General features: G+C 36.8%; 1 protein-coding gene across 1 annotated transcript in view; it reads left to right on the top strand.

Annotated features, from left to right (window-relative positions):
* Positions 1 to 6,360: 6,360 nt before the first annotated feature.
* The window catches only part of LOC308512651 (disintegrin and metalloproteinase domain-containing protein 2-like), a gene marked incomplete at both ends in the record, with an annotated part of 83,012 nt that continues 67,816 nt past the window's right edge, over positions 6,361 to 21,556 (top strand). Inside the window, 7 exon segments of the mRNA XM_081082251.1 lie at positions 6,361 to 6,507; positions 9,103 to 9,189; positions 9,192 to 9,212; positions 9,216 to 9,271; positions 15,085 to 15,163; positions 19,885 to 19,961; positions 20,360 to 20,528. Coding sequence (XP_080938377.1) covers positions 6,361 to 6,507; positions 9,103 to 9,189; positions 9,192 to 9,212; positions 9,216 to 9,271; positions 15,085 to 15,163; positions 19,885 to 19,961; positions 20,360 to 20,528 — 636 coding nt within the window.

Below are 21,556 nucleotides of genomic sequence, written 5' to 3'. Positions count from 1 at the left end.
CAGGAAGAGAAACAAGGCTTAGAAAACCAATTTGAAGAAATATTGTCCAAAAACTTCCCTGAGGTGGGGAAGAAAAAAGTCACACAAGCAGAGTCCCAAACAAGATGAAATCAAAAAGACCCACACCAAGGCACATCATAATTACTATGGCAAATGTTCAGGACAAAGAGAGAATCTTAAAGGCAGCAAGATAGAGACAGAAAGTTACGTACAAAGGATCTCCCATTAGATTATCAAATGATTTCTCAACAGAAACACATCAGGCCAGAAAAGAATGGATGGAAATTTACAAAGGGATGCAAAGCAAGGGACTGAAACCAAGAATACTCTATCCAGCAAGGCTGTCATTTAAAATTGAAGGGGAAAAAAGGAGCTTTACAGGAAAAAAAAAAAAAGGAGTTTATCACTACTGATCTAGCAATGCAAGAAATGCTAAAGGGACTGGTGTAAAAAGAAGAAATAAAAAGTCAAGAAGGAACACAGGCACAAAAAATAAAAATGGCTACAAACAAGTACTTTTAAATAATAATTTTAAATGTAAATGGACTAAATGCTCCAATCAAAAGACATCAACTGTCTGAATGGATAAAAAAAACATGATCCATATATAAGCTTCTGCAAGAAACCCACCTCAGAACAAGGGACTCACACAGACTGAAAGTGAAGGGATGGAAAAATACCTTCCAGGCAAATGGAAATGTAAAAAAAGCTGGGGTAGCAATACTTTTATCTGACAAAATAGACCTCAAAGTGAAGGCCATAACAAGAGATAAGGAAGGCCACTTCATAATACTAAAGGGATTGATACAACAAGAAGATACAACCCATATAAACATATATGCATCCAATGTAAGAGCATCCAAATACATAAAAAAAAAACTCCTGAAAGATATCAAGGGACAGATGGATAACAGTAAAATCATAGTAGGGGACTTTAATACACCACTGGCATCACTGGATAAATCCTCTAGACAAACAATCAGCAAAGAAACAGCAATCCTAAATGACTCACTAGATCAGATGGACTTGATTGACATTTTCAGAACATTTCACCCCAAAGCCACAGAATATACATTCTTCTCAAGTGCACATGGGACATTTTCAAAAATAGACCAAATATTGGGTCACAAGCAAAGTCTCCCCAAATTCAAGAAGATTAAAATCATACCAAGTTGCCGAAACCGGTTTGGCTCAGTGGATAGAGCGTCGGCCTGCGGACTGAGAGGTCCCAGGTTCGATTCCGGTCAAGGGCATGTACCTGGGTTGCGGGCATATCCCCAGTAGGAGATGTGCAGGAGGCAGCTGATCGATGATTCTCTTTCATCGATGTTTCTAACTCTCTATCTCTCTCCCTTCCTCTCTGTAAAAAATCAATAAAATATATTTTAAAAAAATAAAAAATAAAAATAAAATCATACCAAGCTTCTTCTCAGACCACAATGGCATAATAGTAGAAATAAACTACAATAAAAACAATCCAAAACACTCAAACACTTGGAAGTTGAATAGCATATTATTGGTTACCAATGAGATCAAAGAAGAAATTAAAAACATTCTGGAAACTAATGACAATGAAAACACAACAATCCAAAACCTATGGGGCACAATGAAAGCAGTCCTGAGAGGGAAGTTTATAGCTCTACAGGCATACCTCAAAAAAAAAAAAAAAATAAAAAATAAAACCCAAGAAAAAGTGATAAATAATCTAACTCTACAACTCAAACAATTAGAAAGAGAGCAATGAGAAAAGCCCAGAGTGAGCAGAAGGAAGGAGATAATAAAGATCAGAGCAGAAATAAATGACATAGAGACAAAAAAAAAACAAAAACAAAAAAAAAACCCCAAAAAAACAATACAAAAGAACAATGAAACCAAGAGCTGGTTCCTTGAAAGGATAAACAAGATTGATGAACCTCTAGCCAGGTTCATCAAGAAGCAAAGAGAGAGGACCCAAATAAACAAAATCAGAAATGATAGAGGCAAAATAACAACAGACCCCACAGAAATACAAATGATTGTTAAAAATACTATGAACAACTCTACTCCAACAAACTAGACAACCTGAAGGAAATGGACATATTCCTATAAAAATACAGCCTTCCAAAACTCAATCAGGAAGAATCTAAAAATCTCAATAGGCCAATAACTATGGAAGAAATGGAAGCAGTCATCAAAAAGCTTCCAGCAAACAAAAGCCCAGGGCCAGACAGCTTCACAGGGGAGTTTTACCAAATATTCAAGGAAGAACTAAAACCTATCCTCCTCAGACTACTACAAAAAATTCAAGAGGAAGGAACACTTCCAAGCTCATTCTATGAAGCCAGCATCACCTTCATACCAAAAACAGATAAAGACAACACAATGAAAGAGAATTATAGGCCAATATCCCTCATGAACATAGATGCCAAAATCCTCAACAAAATCCTAGCAAATAGGATCCAGCAGTATATCCGAAAGATCATACACCATGACCAAGTAGGATTTATCCCAGGGATGCAAGGATGGTACAATATCTGCAAATCAATAAATGTGATACATCACATAAACAAATTGAGAGGAAAAAAAATTAGTCAATTGATGCAGAAAAAGCATTTGACAAAATCCAACACCTATTTTTGATAAAAATTCTCAGCAAGGTGGGAATAGAAGGATCATACTTTAACATAATAAAAGCCATATATGACAGACCCACAGCCAACATCATACTCAATGGGCAAAAACTAAAACCATTTCCCCTAAGAACAGGAACAAGACAGAGATGCCCACTTTTACCACTCCTGTTCGACATAGTACTGGAAGTATTAGCCATTGTGATTAGACAAGAAGAAGAAATAAAAGGCTTCCAAATTGGAAAAGAAAAAGTGAAACTGTCCTTATTCGCAGATGACATGATATTGTACATAAAATACCCTAAAGACTCCATCAAAAAACTATGAGACTTAAATTAATTCAGCAATGTAGTAGGATACAAAATTAACACCAAGAAATCTATGGCATTTCTATACACCAATAGTGAGCTTACAGAAAGAGAGACTAAAAAAGCAAACCCATTTACTGGCACACCAAAAAAATTAAGATACCTAGGAATAAACTTAACTAAAGAGGTAGAAGACCTATACTCAGAAAACTACAGGATGTTGAAAAAAGAGACAGAGGAAGACATAAACAGATGGAAGAACATACCATGTTCATGGATTGGTAGAATCAACATCATTAAAATGTCTATACTACCGAAAGCAATCAATAAATTCAACGCACTCCCCATTAAAATACCAATGGCATATTTCACAGACCTAGAAAGAACTCTCCAAAAATTCATCTGGAATAAAAAAGACTCCGAATAGCTCCAGCAATCCTGAGAAAGAAGACCACAGTAGGTGGGATCTCAATACCAGATATCAAGCTGTATTACAAAGCCACTGTTCTCAATACTGCCTGGTACTGGGACAAGAACAGACATATAGATCAATGTAATAGAACAGAGAACCCAGAAATCGACCCAAACCAATATGCTCAATTAATATTTGACAAAGGAGGCAAGAACATTCAATGGAGTCAAGACAGTCTCTTCAATAAATGGTGTTGGGAAAATTGGGCAGATACATGCAAAAACATGAAACTAGACCACCAAGTTACACCATACACAAAAATAAACTCAAATGGATAAAGGACTTAAATGTAAGACGAGAATCCATACAAATACTAGAGGAATCCAAAGGCAACAAAATCACAGACATATGCCGAAGCAATTTCCTCACTGATACAGCTCCTAGGGCATTGGAAACTAAAGAGAAAATAAACAAATGGGACTACATCAAAATAAAAAGTTTCTGCACAGCAAAAGAAACCATCAACAAAACAACAAGAAAGCCCACTGTATGGAAGAACATATTTGCCATTGTTATCCCCTATAAGGGTTTAATCTCCAACATTTATAGGGAACTCATACAACTTAACAAAAGGAAGATAAACAATCCAATCAAAAAAATGGGCAAAGGATAGTGAAGGAAGGAAGGATATTATGAATAACTGGCCAATGCATCTAACTAATTAGAGAAATGTACACATTTCATCACAAAGAAAAAGGGAATATCTGAATATTTTTAAAAATTATATTCATAAGAAAAAATCCAACTCTCTCAAAAAGAAAATTCTAAGTCTAAATTGCTCCATTTCTAAATTATAAGAAACATAAATAATTATTCAAATCATAGTAACTCTTTCAAAGAATAGAGAAAGGGATAATTTTCCCAATTTCTTTTATGAAGCCATCATCTAGTTGATACAAAATTTGACAATATATGAGAATGAAAATTACAGACAGATATTTCTTATGTATATCGATGCAAAAATCCTAAACAAAATGCTGCTAAATCAATCCAGCAAAAGTTAAAAAGGATAACACATCATAACCAAATAAGGTATATTCCAGGAATACAGGTGTGTTTCAACACTGGGAAAACACTAATTTTAATTTATAATATTAACAGAAAATAGAGAAAACTATATAGTCACTTCAATTTATAAAATTCAATATCCATGGTAGGATACATATAAAAATTCCAGCAAATTGATAAAAAGGTAAATTTCTGAATATAAATATGTATCTATAAAAACCCATTGAAAATAGGCCCTGGCATAGAAGACATTTGCAATTATTATGTTCAACAAAGGAATCATATCTAGAACACATTTATTTTACATATAATTAGAAAGAGACAAGGCCACTCAATTTAAAAATGGACCAACGTCTCAAATAGCCATGTACAAAAGAAGCGTTATAAATGGTCAATAAACATATAAAACTGTGTTATTGTTAACTTAATAATTAACAATTAACTTAATTAACAATGAAGAAATGCAAATTAAAACCAAAATGCAGGACATCTATAAGTCCACCAACATGAATAAAATGAAAAATAACAACAAACAAAAAACTACAGGCATTGATGTAAAGTATAATTCTCAGCATGTAAAACACTTTGGAAGTATCCTCTAAGATCACCCTCTGTGATCAGTCAACTTCACTTTAGTAATGTACTCAATGAAAATTCATATGTTCACCCTATGACATGTATAAGAAAGAAAATAACCAACTATGGTTTTTAATAGCCACAACTATAAGTGAACCATATTTTAACAATAAAATGGAAAAACAGACGGTCTATTCATTCAATGTGTAATAGCGCCAACAAAACAAACAAAGAAAAAAAAACTATTGGTATTTACAGCATGTTTGGAAATTATAATCATTATAATGAAAGAACTCAAGCATTAAAGAGTACGTGGCGATTTCTTCCATTTCTTATGGAATTCCAAAATAGACAAAACGAATCTATTGTTAGAAGTAATGATTGTCAGAGGGCAATTTGGGGGCATTGGTGGCTCTACATTTTATTACTTAATCTAAGTAGGTGCTAATTACACCTATTTATTCACTTGAATATTAGTGGAGCAGTGCGCCTGTGATTTGTGGAAAATAATACATGTATGTATAACTTTAGTTCACTTAAGAAGTGTGTATGACTCTTCCTGTTCATTAGCTGTTTCTACCATCTGGAAGTGTTCTGCTGGGTTTTCTGTTTGTTTGTTTTTTGCCCCAAAGAGGCGTCAAAATGAGTCAAAGCCTCCTACTGCATAGATTCAGGGCCAAGACCGCCCACAGCTCACAGCGTGTTCGCTCCCCACCCATCTTTGCTCCGCAGGGTTCTCCTCGTGCTTCCAACCGCCTTTTGCCAAGGCAACTGCCATTATTGGGGTTGGGATACCGGACATCGAGCCATGCTGAGGTTTCTGTTTCTGCTCTTTGGGCTCATCGGGCTCCAGACAGACAGTAGTGGTACGTGCGCTACCCCCTCAGCCCGCCCCTCTTTGACTTGCCAGGCATGTCAGCTTTCCTCTGAGAGGTTGGCTATCTCTGGGAAAATGCTTTGTTGTGGGGGCTGCAACTCTGTGAGCACCGGTCCACTCCCGCATTGCCACCTTCCCCAGACAACAGCCACATTGTTCGCCAGGGGGCCTTCCCACTCATCTTGGGACCATGCTGGGGCGGGGGGGGGGGGGGGGGTGGGCGGGGAGCGGGGAGATGCCATGCATGGCTTGAGTGGATGCCTCACGATTGGTGTTTTATAAACTGCTCTGCATTTTTTACCCCTGGACATTGTCATTGGAAGGTCAAAAGGACCCAAACTTATATGTACTGAGATGCTTGCTCCTATTGCCTCAGAATTACTGTGAACCGCCCACAACTCCTAACACAATAAACCTCTTCCTCTTTACAAAGTCTTGTAATTCCAGAAAGACTGTAGATGGAGGGTATTGAACAAGATAGCAAAAATAAGTGGCGGTGTACAGACTATGATGACTTTAGAGGAGGAGATATGGGGCGATGCGTGTTGCTCTAACAAAACATTTTGCATCTTAACAGGTTCTGAACTACTACTACCTGTGCAAATTATAATTCCGGAGAAAAAACGGTCAACATCAAGAGATGGAGTTGAAACAAATGTAAGCAAGCACTATTCTTTCTTCAGAATCTAAAAACAATGCAATTATTTCATTCCTAAGAAGTAAATCTGGCATATATTATCCATGCACACTTGCTGAATTTTATATGTATACCAATTTTTTCTTGACAAAAAAAATACCTTTTGAAAATGAGCCAAAGTTAATAATGTTTCATAGACATATTTTGCAGTGATGCTTATTATCAAAGCCCCAAGGCCCATCTTCTAAATTTGTTTCCTCTTTGAGTGTTTGAACAATCATTGACCTGATCCATCCAGAGGTTCTTTCCTCACTCTCTCACCAGGCTAAATTTGGAGGAAATTGTTGTTGTTAAGTAAGCCTAAGGATCCCTTGCATGGGATGATGATATTTTGATTTAATGAAGGGTTATGTGATGATTTTAAAATTTTTTTATTGCAAATATGTTCATCATTAAGGCTGTTATTTTATGCCATCTTAGTAGTTCTTGGTCCAATGTCTTTTTTCTTTGAAATAATTAGATTTGTATCTCTTTTACTAATTTCTGGAATCATTTCTAAAGAAGTGAGAAGTGTTTTTGTATATATACCCAATCTTAATTTTCTTTCTAGTTGAGTCATAAATGTTCTGGTAAGTTGAATGCAAATATTTCTTAGCAACTACCCACTTGTCACCCTAATGGAGATAATACAAGCTTAAAATATTCAATATACCATTTTAAAAAACTTATATTTATGAGAATTTTAAATTTAATTAAATTAGACATTAAATTTATCTTTCATAGAAAAGGAGGTGAAGACATTTAGCAGTATTTTAAAAGTTTTATTTTTATACAAAAATATATATGTAATTGTTTGGTTATATTAGAAAATATACACAAATGTATTAAGAGGGCGATATCTTAAATCAATCATTACTAGATTAAATATAAATAAAATTAGATTGGCAGAAAAAAAATCACTTTTCTGCAACTGTCAAATTCATGAGGAACAAAATTTAACTATTTTGTTAATGTCTCTATCTCATGTTTAGAACAGTGCTGAATACATAGTAAGGGATTTGTAGTATTTTTTGAACCAATAAGGCTTATTGATCCAACAAATGCTACAAATAATATGAAACAGAGTATGTTTATAAGTATTATCTATATTAATAAAAGGGTACTATGCTAATTAGACTGGATAGACTGGACGTCTTCTGGATGTCATGCCAAATGTCCTTCATGACAAAGCTGGGGCCCAGGTGCCTGTGGCTGGCCAGAGGGAGGGAAGCACCGGTCCCGGGTACAGGGACCTAGGCAGAGGCGGTTAGGGATGATCAGGGAGAAAGGCAACCATTAGTGGTGATCAGGCAGGCAGGTAGAGGTGGTTAGGGCCAATCAGGCAGGCAGGCGAGCAGTTAGGGGCAACCAGGCAGGCAGGCAAGTGGTTAGGGGAAATCAGGCAGGCAGGCAAGCAGTTAAGGGCATCAGACAGGCAGGGGAACAGTTAGGGGTGATTAGGCAGGCAGGAAGAGTGGTTAGGGGAGACCAGGCAGGCAGGAAGGAGAGTGGTTATGAGCCAGCGGTCCTACATTGTGAGGGTATGCAGGCTGAGGGGCCCTACCCCCCCACACCCCTGCATGAATTTTGTGCACCGGGCCTCTAGTAATTAATAAATAAAGATTAGCCCTGCGGGAATGGCTCAGTGGTTGAGTGTTTACCTATGAACCAGTAGGTCATGTTTCAATTCTTGGTCAGGTCACATGCCCAGGTTGCAGGCTGGATCCCCAATGTGGAGCACACAGGAGGGCAGCCAATCAATCAATGATTCTCTTTCATCAGTGAGGTTTCTCTCTCTCTCTCTCTCTCTCTCTCTCTCTCTCTCTCTCTCTCCTCTCTCTCTCTCTCTTTCCCTTCCTCTCTGAAATCAATAAAAATATATTTTAAAAAAATCATAGGAGAAAATATTCCACTTAAAAAGGCTAGTTTATTTTTAAAAATAACTGAATGGAACTTCTAGATGTTAAATAATATGAAAGTAAAAAAAATAAATAAATCAAGAATCAACAGTAGACCAGACAGCTGAGGAGACTCAAGTAGATTCAACATAAAAATGGCTTAAGAGAAAAAAAAAAGAATAGAATTAGAGGGTCAAGTGTAGAATAATTGGAATTCCTGGCAAAAAAAAAAAAAAAACCAAAACCCTGAAGAGATTGTATGAAAACATATATTAACTGTGAAATGATTTTAAAATGAATCCCTAGATCAAGTATCACACCACAGAGTATATAAAAATCAAGTAACACCTTGACAGTGAAATCAGAATACCAAAGCCAAGAAAGTGTCTTAAAGGCAGCCAGATATCAAAGATCATCTATGTTGAAAAATAAGTAGTACACTGATAGACTCTCAAAGTCAACAATGGGGATGAGAATACAGTGATATTAAAGCTTTAATTGTATGACTTTAAATAAATTTGCATTATAGAATCATTTACTCAAATGAAACATCCTTCATAAATTAGGACACATTAATTTTCAGATATTAATAGAAGAAAATGGTTAAAACAATGTATTTCAGTATGCAGAAATTGAAATACATCAATATTAAATTATATTTTCTTTTTATTGTAGTAGTGTGTTTTAGAGTGCAATTATTGTCAATATAAAACGATTGTTTTCCTTTTTAATATTCTTCTCACTTTGCTTTGTATTTTTGTTTTGTTTTTTTTAATATACTCTCCTGCTAGGTGTCTTACAACATTGTAATTGATGGGAAAACATACACTGTGAACCTGATGCAAAAGTAGGTGATCTACTTTATTTTACCACTTGTTTGTGTCCTATTAATAATCATCTATAATAATAAAAACATAATATGCTAATTAGACCAGACATCCTTCCAGATGACCTTCCAGACAAAGCCGGGGCTGTGAGGGAAGCCTGGGTCCCGACTGCCAGAGGGAAGCTGGTGCTGGCAGCTGGGGGAAGGAAAACCTACTCTTTTTTTATTATTATTGTTTTATTGCTTAAAGTATTACAAAGAGTATTACATATGTCTCTTTTTTTTCCCTGCCCTTGACAACCCCCTGGCCTCCCCTATCCCCCAGTGTCTTATGTCCATTGGTTATGCTTATATGCATGCATACAAGTCCTTCGGTTGATCTCTTACCCACCTCCCTCCTGCCCCCCAACCCTCCCCAGCCTTCCCGCTGCAGTTTGACGATCTGTTTGAGGCAGCTCTGCCTCTGTATCTATTATTGTTCATAAGTTTATAATGGTCTTTATTATCCATGAATGAGTGAAATCATGTGGTATTTTTCCTTCATTGACTGGCTTATTTCACTTAGCATAGGAAAACCTACTCTTACACGAATTTCATACATCAGGCGTCTAGTCATTTATAATTATCCAGAATGTCATTATTTTGCATTTGTAAATGTTTCAAGTTACTGGCTTTTCATTGTTGTTTTTTTTTATTTTATCCTTTAAAAATCTTTAAAGTTTATAGTAAATCTTGAATTTATACACTAAAGAACCCGAATCCACAGTGTAAGCTTCCACCTTTCTCCTTCCTGTAGAACCAGATTTCTTTTGGTTATTCATGCTGTTTCACAGGGGATGAGTTTCGATAATTTTCTATCTTTATCAAAACTTGATGACTTGCTCTTTAGTTTCTTTACATTCAATTTTATTTGAAAGAATATTTAGGATTTTCAGGTGAAAAGAATAGTGATAATTTTTTTTAGAGTTTACATACAATGTCAGAATGTCTTAGGGATTTAGAATATAATTGTAATTAGCCAAACTCAATTCCATGCAAGCCAATAAATTTGGGGAAAACAAGCACAGCTAAGTAATAAAGAAACATCAAAATTGTAATGGTCCTTTTTAAAATGATAAGAATATTCTTCCAAAATAATGAGACAGAAGTCTGCAAGTGACATTACCAAATCAAAGAGAGAGAGAGAGAGAGAGAGAGAGAGAGAGAGAGAGAGAGAGATCTGTACCATATCTAGAATTCATATTGCAATCCTTTCATACATTATAAAGCTTGCAAAATGTTGTTTTATGTAAAATGGATGATACCAGTTTGAAGGAAGACTCAAAATTACTTCTTCCTAAAGAAAAAAAATGCTGCATTTTTGCAAGAGATACATTGGGACAATCCAGATAGAATCTTACAGTCAGTCACTATTTTGGAATTCCAAGTGATGCACATGAGAGTGAGCCAGTGGTCAGACCTAAAGCATCCTGTGAATAACTATCAGTATCGCAGGAACAATATTTATTGAATGTTTAATATATTTTGAAATATGTAAAGTATAATTGCTTAGAAAGATAAGAAAACCTGAATTAAAATGCAGTAACAGCCCTAGTCAGTTTGGTTCAGTGGATAGAGCATCAGCCTGTGGACTGAAGGGTCCTGGGTTCAAATCTGGTCTAGGGCACATGCCCAGGTTGTGGGCTTTATCCCCAGTAGGGGTTGTGCAGGAGGTAGCTGAATAATGATTCTCTCTCATCATTGATGTTTCTCTCTCTCCCTCCCTTTCCCTTCCTCTCTGAAATCAATAAAAATGCATATTAAAAATATTGCAGTAATAGTAGTTGATTTCTTAAACTCTTTCTTATATTAAAAAAAGGTATAGAATATATAGTAATATAACTAATGATGATGTATTAATTCATGAATCTATTATTTTATATTATACCATTTCACCTCTCTTAAATATTTTGTTATACATCCTTTTACTCTTCTTTTAGTAGTTTCTCTAGATTAAGATATTAATGCTTGAGTTATTGTACCTAATATACACATTTACCAATTACCCTATATTCTTAAATCATTTAAATTTTTTTTGTTTGTTTGTTAATCCTCATTCGAGGATATTTTTCCATTGATTTTTAGGGAGAGTGGAAGAGAGAGAAAGATAGAAACATTAATGTGAGAAAAACACATACCGACTGGTGGTTGCCTCCTACATGAGGCCTGACCAGGGCTGGGCGGGGGAAGAGGCTGCTACCAAAGTATGTGCCCTTGACTGGAATCGAACCCAGGGCCCTATGGTTTGCAGGCTGACACTCTATCCACTGAGCCAAGCCAGCTACAGCGATCATTTAACTTTTTTATTCCAGTTAACTTTTCTGCCTATCATTTCTTTTTTTATGTATCATAATCCCGCTTACTTGTAAACCCCAATGAAAGATTACTATTATTTTTAATAAAGTCAGTATTATTTTAAACCCTAATAAAGCCTCGGTGGCTGCCACAAGATGGCTAGCAGGGGAGGGCAATTGGGGTGATCAGGCCAACAGGGGAGCAGGTAGGCGTCAATCAGGCCAGCAGGGGAGCGGTTGGGGGAGTGGGGGGGGGATCAGGATGGCAGGCAGAAGCGATCAGGTGCAATCAGGCAAACTGACAGGCGAATGGTTAGGAGCCAGCAGTCCCGGATTGTGAGAGGGATGTCTGACTGTCGGTTTAGGCCCAATCCCACAGGCAGGCCTAAACTGGCAGTTGGACATACCCCAAGGGGTCCCAGATTTGAAGAGGGCGCAGGCTGGGCTGAGGAACACCCCTCCCCCATGCATGCACCCGGCCTCTAGTTTAATCATAAATGTACTCATTCTGGTGCTTTTTTCCCCTTTTTTCTTGCATTTCTGGTTTTATCTGCAGTTCATTTCCATGTCTCAGAAATTCTATGTATTCCTATTACAGGTATGCTTCTTTTTAATTATATATATTTGTTTGCAGTCATTGTTAAATCTTTACTTAATCTTATTTTTTAAAAACTTTTGCTGGAACAAATTTTAGGGTGTGTTTTAAAAAATGACCCATGCCGTAACCGGTTTGGCTCAGTGGATAAAGCGTCAGCCTTCGGACTGAAAGGTCCCAGGTTCGATTCCGGTCAAGGGCATGTACCTTGTTGCGGGCACATCTTGCAGGAGGCAGCTGATAGATGTTTCTCTCTCATCGATGTTTCTAACTCTCTATCTCTCTCCCTTCCTCTCTGTAATAAATCAATAAAATGTATAAAAAATATGACCTTAATTCTTTAAAATTATCATTTCATTGTCTTCTGGCTTTCTTCATTTCTATTGACAAGTAGTTGTCAATCTTATTGCTGTTTCTTTGAAGGTAACATCTTTTTTTCTCTTGACACTTTGAAAGTTTCATTTTAGTTTTAATTAGTCTTTTAAAAATATTTAGGTGTGATTTTTTTCTTTCTTTTATCATGCTTGAATTACATAGAGTATATTCAGTAATACTGTATTGTCAATTTTAAAATTTTAAGTTTACTTAGCTCCTTGTCCTCTCTGTGATGATTTTACAGGGAAGGATTGTTTTGATGCATTTTAATGTATACTGTTTTTATCCCATACCTGCATGACTCCCAAAGTCCTGCTTGTTTCCAGGTTTCCAAATAGTGGCTTCCTCCTTGGGACTAACGTGGATATATGTATTCTTTCTTTTTCCTCCACAAAACAGTGCCTGCATGTCACCTGCTAAATTTCTTTACAGTTTTCAACTCAGAATTGTTATTTTCCCTGGAGTCCCACCTCACCATGGGTCAGTTTCCTTTGGTATACAAGAAGACAGAAATGTTTGCTCTGCTTGTCAGTGGCTGCGTTCTGGGACCTGTTCTTTAATGAATCCAGACTGCCATGGCAGTCACAGTCTTTATGTTATACGTGTGTGGGAAAATGAAAATGGGATACCTACACCTATCTTTCTCTTTATAGAGGCTTTTAGACATATTCTAATCATTTATAAGTAATATATTTTAATATGGGATGTCCATCTAATCTGTTAAATTGATGTCATATTAGTTCAGTTTTTATTGACCATTTGCTACTTTCCAGATATTCTTCTAAGTGCTTGAGATGCATTAGTAAACAAAATGGATATGAATCTCTGAGTTCATATGGTTAGTAGATGATTCTAATAATGACATAATAAATAAGCAGATTAAGAAGAGTCTTAAAATGTTTAAGCAAAACTATAGAAAAAATTAAAAATATCTTTTGGAAATCTAATGCTTGATAATTGGGAAACTTGGATTTTTTTAAAAAAAATAAACGTATTAATACAAGCCTCCCTGAGAAGATATATAAGGAAAGACTTGAAGTAAATAAGACAATGAACCATGCTGAAGAACATCCCAGGGAATACTTGTATAAATACCCTGAGGCAAAAGCTTGCCTGTTGTATTAAAAACAAAAACAAAAATGCTAGAAGGACAGTTTGACAGTAAAGTATAAAGTGTGTGAGAGTAGGACTGGCAAATAGGATCTTTGAGTAAAATGAAAACAAAATCAGAGAATCTCTCTCTCTCTCTCTCTCTCTCTCTCTCTCTCTCTCTCTAACCTACCTATCCTATATAATAAAAGCCTAGGTGGTGCCATGCCCTTATGTGACATCATCACAAGATGGCCTCCACAACATGACTGGCAGGGGAGGGCAGTTGTGGGTGATCAGGCCTGCAGGGGAGGGCAGTTGGGGGTGACCAGTCCTGCAGGGAAGGGCAGTTAGGGGTGACCAGGGCTGGCAGGGGAAGGCAGTTGGGGATGACCAGGCCTGCAGGGGAGGGCAGTTGGGGGAGATCAGGTCGCCAGGGTAGCAGTTAGACCTCAATCAGGTCAGCAGGAGAGTGGTTAGGGGGGCAATCAGGCAGGCAGGCAGGTGACCGGCTAGGAGCCAGCAGTCCTGGATTGTGAGAGGGATGTTTGAGGGAACCCAGATTGGAGAGGGTGCAGGACAGGCTGAGGGACACCTCTCCCACCCCAATGCATGAATTTCGTGCACTGAGCCTCTAGTTTATAATAGATAGATGATAGATAGATAGATAGATAGATAGATAGATAGATAGATAGATAGATAAAATAAAATAAAAAGCCTAAGCGAATGACCAGAACAACTGGAATGACCGGAATGACCGATAGACCAGTCGCTATGATGCGCACTGACCACCAGGGGGCAGACGCTCAACCCAGGAGCTGCCCCCTGGTGGTCAGTGCATTCCCACAGTCAACCTCTTGAGGCCAGCCAACCACCCTCCGTCCCTCCCTCCAGCTGGCCAACCTCCCACAGCCCCTCCTCCATCCCTTCCCCCAGCTGCTAGGCCCCGATCAAACCACTGCCTGGCCACCATGGTGGCACGGCAGTGAGGGAAGGAGGAGGGGTAGGCAGGGAACTGCGCGGTGGTGGGGTGCCAACAGCAGCGTCAGCATCCAGCGTCTTTTCCTTCTGTACTCAGCCCAGCAACCGTCGCCTCCTCTCCTGACCCTGCCAGGGCCTTTGGGCCTCAGGCTGGGACAGGCAGCTGGGGGTGGGTGGTGGTGGATGCAGCCCCTTTCCCAGGGGTCGCCAAAGTTTAGCTCCTCTTTGGGGCCAGCGACCAACCTCCTGCATTCCCTCCCCTTGTCCCTCCCCACAGCCCACAGGCCCAGATGGCCAGCCCTATTTGGCCTGGCCCTGATTGGCCCTGATTACCAGCCAGGCCTAGAGTCCCCACCCATGCATGAATTTGTGCACCGGGCCTCTAGTAACAAAATAAATATATTTTAAAAATAAAAGCTTAGGGAACAAATTTTTCACTAAACACTCTCTCTATTTTGCAGAGCTTTCTTGCCTCCTAGTTTTAGAGTTTATGGTTATAATGGCACAGGATATATGAAGCCCTTTGAACAACAGATTCAGGTATGAATTTTAGTGTCTGTTTTACCTTTATTAGGTGAGTTTCTGTGATCACCTTACTTAGGGTCCACTTGTTGCTGGAGTACAAAGAGTTGAAGTTATGTTTGTTTTGGCATGAATTTAACCATTTCTTTTTTTATGTATGTATTAACTAAGCCTTATTAAACAGATGATTATCCAAATCAAAAATGATTCTGATGTTTTTAAGCTATTATTTAATGATGATGTACATATACTGTATGTGCTTATGTGGACAATGGGTTGACTATGTTGTAACACATTTCAAATGAAAAAGCATGACTTATGTTAGGAAAGCTAAATCAGGGAAGAAAAGGAGAATTTAAATACTTTTCTGAAGTATTTTCAGGGACCTAGTGAATACATATGGAATTGAAAGCACATTTAAGAATACATTAAATTTTCATATATTTGGAACACTTGGAGCTTCATTTTATAAAGTCTGTAGTTCTTTAAATATATTTTTATTGATTTCAGAGAGGAAGGGAGAAGAAGAGAGAGATAGAAACATCAATGATGAGAGAGAATCATTGATCTGCTGCCTCCTGCATGCCCCACACTGGGGATTCAGTCTGCAACCCAGGCATGTACCCTGACCATTTCAATGCTCAACCACTGAGCCATGCTGGCCGGGCATGTCAATAGTTTATTGAAAGAATAATAGAGAAGTGTTCATAGAATTGCATGAATTACCCATGCCTGAAATGCCATTTTTCTTTTTACCTCTACCCTGTCCTCGCAATTCCTATTGTGTGTGTTTTTTTTTTTCCCATTTGCATTAATGGTCTCTATGTGGAGAACCTACTAATACTCTGAAATTAAAGCATTTTGATAAAGATGAAGATTTTAACAAAAAATATAATAGAGAGGGTGAATGATTGCTTTAAATTTCACTGAACAGACTAGGCAAATATATGTGAGTTACATATGGAAGAATCTATACAGATATATAATAATACATAGTCAAATATATACATACACGTGTGTGTGTGCATGTGCACACTTGTGGCATGTATGTGTGTGTGTGTGTGTGTGTGTTTAAGAGAGAAAAGAGTTAGTATCAGAGAGACAAAGAGATATACAACCACAATATTCCATGCCTGAATTTTACATACTTTTGCTATACCTAATATCTAACTCTACTTCCTACCTCCCAGGAGGTAACTATGAAAGATAAATGTATAATTAAAAAGGCAAAGCAAAGAATGCTTTATTAATGTCCTGAATGTAGTAAGTTGTTGAATATTGGCCTCAAATGTAACCAGTATAGTCATGTGCCATGTAACGATGTTTCTGTCAAAAATGGACTACCTATACACTGGTGGTCCCATAAGCTTATAATGGAGCTGAGAAATCCCTAACACCTAGTGACACCATAGCCATCATAATGTTGTAGGACAATGCATTACTCATGTGTTTATGGTGATGCTGATATAAACAAACCTATTGTGTAAAAAAACTTAGTCATATAAAAGTATAGAACATACAATGATGCACAGTATATAATAATTGATAATGATCATAAACGACTATATTACTGGTTTATGTACTTACTTGCTATACACTTTATTATTATTTTAGAGTGTACTCTTTATACTTACTAAAAAAGAAAACAAACAAATAAACAGTTAACAGTAAAAGAGGATGACATGTTATCCTCACAACAGCCTGCTACATCTCCCTGAGCTTGGAGGTGGGGAAAGGGGATCTGTTTTGGCTCCAATTAACACAGGCTTCCATTTTTCTTCCTGAATTTTCATAAGTTTCATTGAAGAGCTATTTATTCATTTTCTCTTAGGACAGTTTGTCCTTTTGACCATTTCCAGATGATTTATATGGTTGTTTACTTATAATTTTCATTTAGTTTGCTAGGGAGCAGATTTGTGGAGCTCTTCATGTTGTCATACTAGAAGTCAATTCTCCACATCTTCATTTTTATTTTATTTTATTTTTTATTTTTTTTAAAATATATTTTATTGATTTTTTACAGGGAGGAAGGGAGAGAGATAGAGAGTTAGAAACATCGATGAGAGAGAAACATCGATCAGCTGCCTCCTGCACATCTCCCACTGGGGATGTGCCCGCAACCCAGGTACATTCCCTTGACCGGAATCGAACCTGGGACCTTTCAGTCCGCAGGCCGACGCCCTATCCACTGAGCCAAACCGGTTTCGGCCACATCTTCATTTTTAAATAATAATTTATCTTAATACATAATTTTAGGAACCAGAGCTTTCATTCTATTTAAGCATTTTAATCTGGTTCTCTACCTATATATACCTATATCTATACCAGGGGTCCTCAAACTACGTTTTGTTTTTTTACTTCAAAATAAGATATGTGTACTGTGCATAGGAATTTGTTCATAGTTTTTTTTAAACTATAGTCCGGCCCTCCAACGGTCTGAGGGACAGTGAACTGGCCCCCTGTTTAAAAAGTTTGAGGACCCCTGATCTATACATTTAAATCTACACATCTACATCTATACATCTACATATCTACATATCTATATATCTATATATCTATATATCTATCTATATATCTATATATCTATCTATATATCTATATATCTATATATCTATCTCTATCTCTATATCTCTATCTCTATCTCTATCTCTATCTCTATTTCTCTATCTCTATCTCTACCTCTACCTCTACCTCTACCTCTACCTCTATCTCTATCTCTATCTCTATCTCTATCTATCTCTATCTCTATCTCTATCTCTATATCATCCATATCCATATAAAGAAATATATAGTGAAATATATTATTGTTTGCATTATTATTTCTGGGAATGTTATGTGCTATTTTTATTTGATTTATTTCAAATTTTCTCTTTATTTTTGGTTTCCATCAGTTTATTTTGATGTGTTGAGTTGTTTATATCTTGTGGAAATGAACAAAAAACAAAAAATGAGAAAAAGCAAAAACTATTTATTCAGAACTTGCCATAGCAAGGGAATCAGCCACCATCACTTGTGTTCTTGCTGATACTGTTATTACTGGATTCCTAATGTTTTTTCTTGAGTCTGACAGCCTGTGTGCACTGGCCCAAAGGCATACTGAGCAGGAATTTGCAGTTTAGAAAGAAAAAAAGTAGTTTAATATTGAATTAGCTAGTTTGAAGATGGGGAGCTTATGCCTCTAAAAACCCAACTCATAACTTGAATGTTATCTTTTGCCTGCCAGAGGTCTGGACCATGTGACTATTAAGTAGCAGAAGATAGCAGCTACTATCTTCTGCTGCCTCTAGGGCTGCTTTTTTTCTTTTTTTCTTATTAATTCCAAAACCATGGGTTATTTTAGGGTTAGCTCTTTTTCTGATTTTTCTCTTGACTATGAGCCACATTCACACATCTAATATTTTATTTACTTCTTTTACATTTGATTTCAGAGAGGAAGGGAGGTGGAGAGACAGAAACATCAATGATTAGAGAGAACCATTGATCGGCTGCCTCCTGCCTGCCCCAAACTGGTCATATGCCTGGACCTGAAATCGAACCATGACCTCCTGGTTCATAGGTTGATTCTCAACCACCAAACTATGCCAGCTGGGCACATCTAATATTTTAAAACTAGAGGCCCAGTGCAAGAAACACATGCACAGGTAAGGTCCCTAGGCCTGGCCAGCCATCAGGGCCAATCTGCAGGGCGACTGGTGGGGTGGCTGGGGCGCCTCCCACTGGCATCCACCTTGGCTGGCCTGGGGCCTGTGGGCACCTCATAGTGACTGATCAGTCTGCTGGTCCATCCACAATTTGGTCAATTTGCATGTTAGGCTTTTATTGTATAGGATCATACTGGCCATATCCAATGATACATTCTTGAGTTTGTGATTCTTATGTCTAAAGAGCTTTCTTATTCCACCAGACAATGAGCTTTCCTGGTGCCACTTTCAAAACTACTCTCCTGTGTTCAGAAATAGTCGAAATGTCTTCTCAGTTCTGGCTTTTCTGCCCTTAGTTTCTGCTAAGCGACTTAAGATCTCTTTCACATATTCTCAGTTCAAATGTAAATGAAGAACTTACACCTGAATCAATAACATACATTTTGGGGCCTCACTCTGTGCCTTCTTCCTTTCCTGGATATGCACCTCAACTTCTAGGAACTTGAAACCATGGTCAGTAAGATTGGGTTCTTTGTTGGAACTTTAGCTACCTTGTGTGGCCTTGCCTTGGGGGGTGCCCTCAGGTGATATAAATGCAAACTAAATACCATGTTTTTCTTTCTAATGTTGATTCTCTTCTCTCACTTTTTTTTGGCCAGCCTTTGCAGCTGGATTTTAAAATTATTTTTCCAGAATTTGTATTTGTAATTGGTGAGGGAGTTGACCCAATGCAAGCTACTCTGCTGTTACACTCAATTTTTCTCTTGGATTCATTTTATTTGGTTTTGCAAAATTAAGTCAATAGAATATGAAAAAATAAGTTTTGAAAGATTATTACCTTGTTCCTAATGACCAAGAATGTCATATTTAATTTATAATAGGAAAAAATATGAAAATGTACTAACTTTTGGAATCTGTGGGAACATATTTGGATAATTGAGCTAAATGTTCATCTAATAATCCTTTAAATATATTTTAGAAACAATAAGCATTTGACTCATATGCACAAATTAACATTTGGTTTAAATATTTGAAAATAGTACCTTTAACATGAGTTATTCTAATAGAGATATATGTATTTTATCTTTTGTTTTTCAGAATTTTTGCTACTACCAAGGGTATATTGAAGGGTATCCAAATTCGATGGTGATCCTTAGCACATGTACTGGACTCAGGTTGGGATATATAATTTTATAATGAGAAAATGGAGTATTATTTCAGAAATAACTTTAAAAAAAAGTTAAATTATATTCAGGGGTTCTAACGTGAGCCATGCCTTATTGTGGAAAACTGTTTTAGGAAAAGCATAATATGAAAATTCTTGTAATCCTTTCTACCTTTATTCTGAATTAAGATTTTTGATAGATTTGGAGACCATGAAATATCAATAGCTACGCTAATACCGATTGCATTACTATTCAGTGCCACTCAGTAAGTTTGTGGATACTTAGGAATTTTTTTTCCACTTTACCACTTAAGACTAAGACTGAAAATTATCTACATTCTATTCAACTAAAACTTGACTAAATGGCATTTTATGTACTTTTTTAAAAATGTGTTTTGAAATTCATAGGGGCTTACTACAGTTTGAAAATGTAAGTTATGGAATTGAGCCCTTGGAACCTTCAGTTGGTTTTGAACATGTGATTTACCAAGTAAATAATAAGAATACAGGTGCTTCTTTATATACTGAGGAGGATATTGATCCAAGAGACTTGCCCTTTAAAATACAAAGTGTACAGGTAGGTGATTATTTAAGTAACTGTATGGCTATTACTATTCATCAATAAAAACAATATTTTTCTGACAAATTATTTATATTAGTTAATATGATAGATAGATAGATAGATAGATAGATGATAGATAGATGTGCTAGATGTGCCAGAAACCTTGTGACTTATATTATAAGTCTGAAAACTAATCATTCAAATTTCCAGAACTACAAGCTGTTATTTTTAACTGTTATTGACACTGCTTTTCCACCCTATGATCTATACCTTCATTGTCTGCAGGTACACTCCTTTCTCCATATCCATTATGTCAAAATTTTGATATAACAAATATGACATTTATATAAATATTGACGATATTTGCTGAGGAGAATCACTAGGGTCTTCTAAGAGAACTGCCTCAGGGGCAGCTATCACATTTTCCTTAAGATGCAGGGTTAATTTCCTTATGCAAGGACAGAAAAGCTGCTTCCCCTGGCAAAGAAGACTCCAGAATTTAGGAGTTCGGTAACCTCAGATTCATCAGAGTCTTCCCATATGTCCCCATTCAAATTTTCCCGATCTCATTTTTTCCCCAATTAATACCTTCACTTTAACAGTAGACACCATGTGATGTTGGAAATTCAATTTGTGCTGTAACTAACCTACTCATAGAAATGAGAGTCTGAGTTTGATTTTCAACCCTCTCTGATATGCAGCTATAGTAGGTAAGGTTTTTTGTTTTTTTTTAAGGTTGATAATTTTCCAGAACCAACATATGTGTGTGTGTGTGTGTGTGTGTGTGTAGGTATGTGTGCATATATGCATGCATGTGGCAAGGTCAAGTGACAAATAAATTAACCATCTCACAAGGACTACAAAATTTATTTGTATATTTCTTTCATAAATTTTAGTGTTCAATCTTTAGCTACATTTTGACATATGACTCAATTGAATTTTTGTAGGGAGTAAGATTCTAAATTCATTATTCTTCATATGAATATCTAATTTCCCCAACACCATTTGTTAAAAAGACTATTTTTGTTCCATTGAATTTTCAT

The sequence above is a fragment of the Myotis nattereri genome, assembly GCF_964212035.1.
Source record: "Myotis nattereri genome assembly, chromosome: 2".
In the NCBI taxonomy this organism is placed as follows: Eukaryota; Metazoa; Chordata; class Mammalia; order Chiroptera; family Vespertilionidae; genus Myotis; species Myotis nattereri.
Note: the sequence above shows the minus strand (reverse complement) of the source record. Positions and strands in the feature narration are given on the sequence as shown.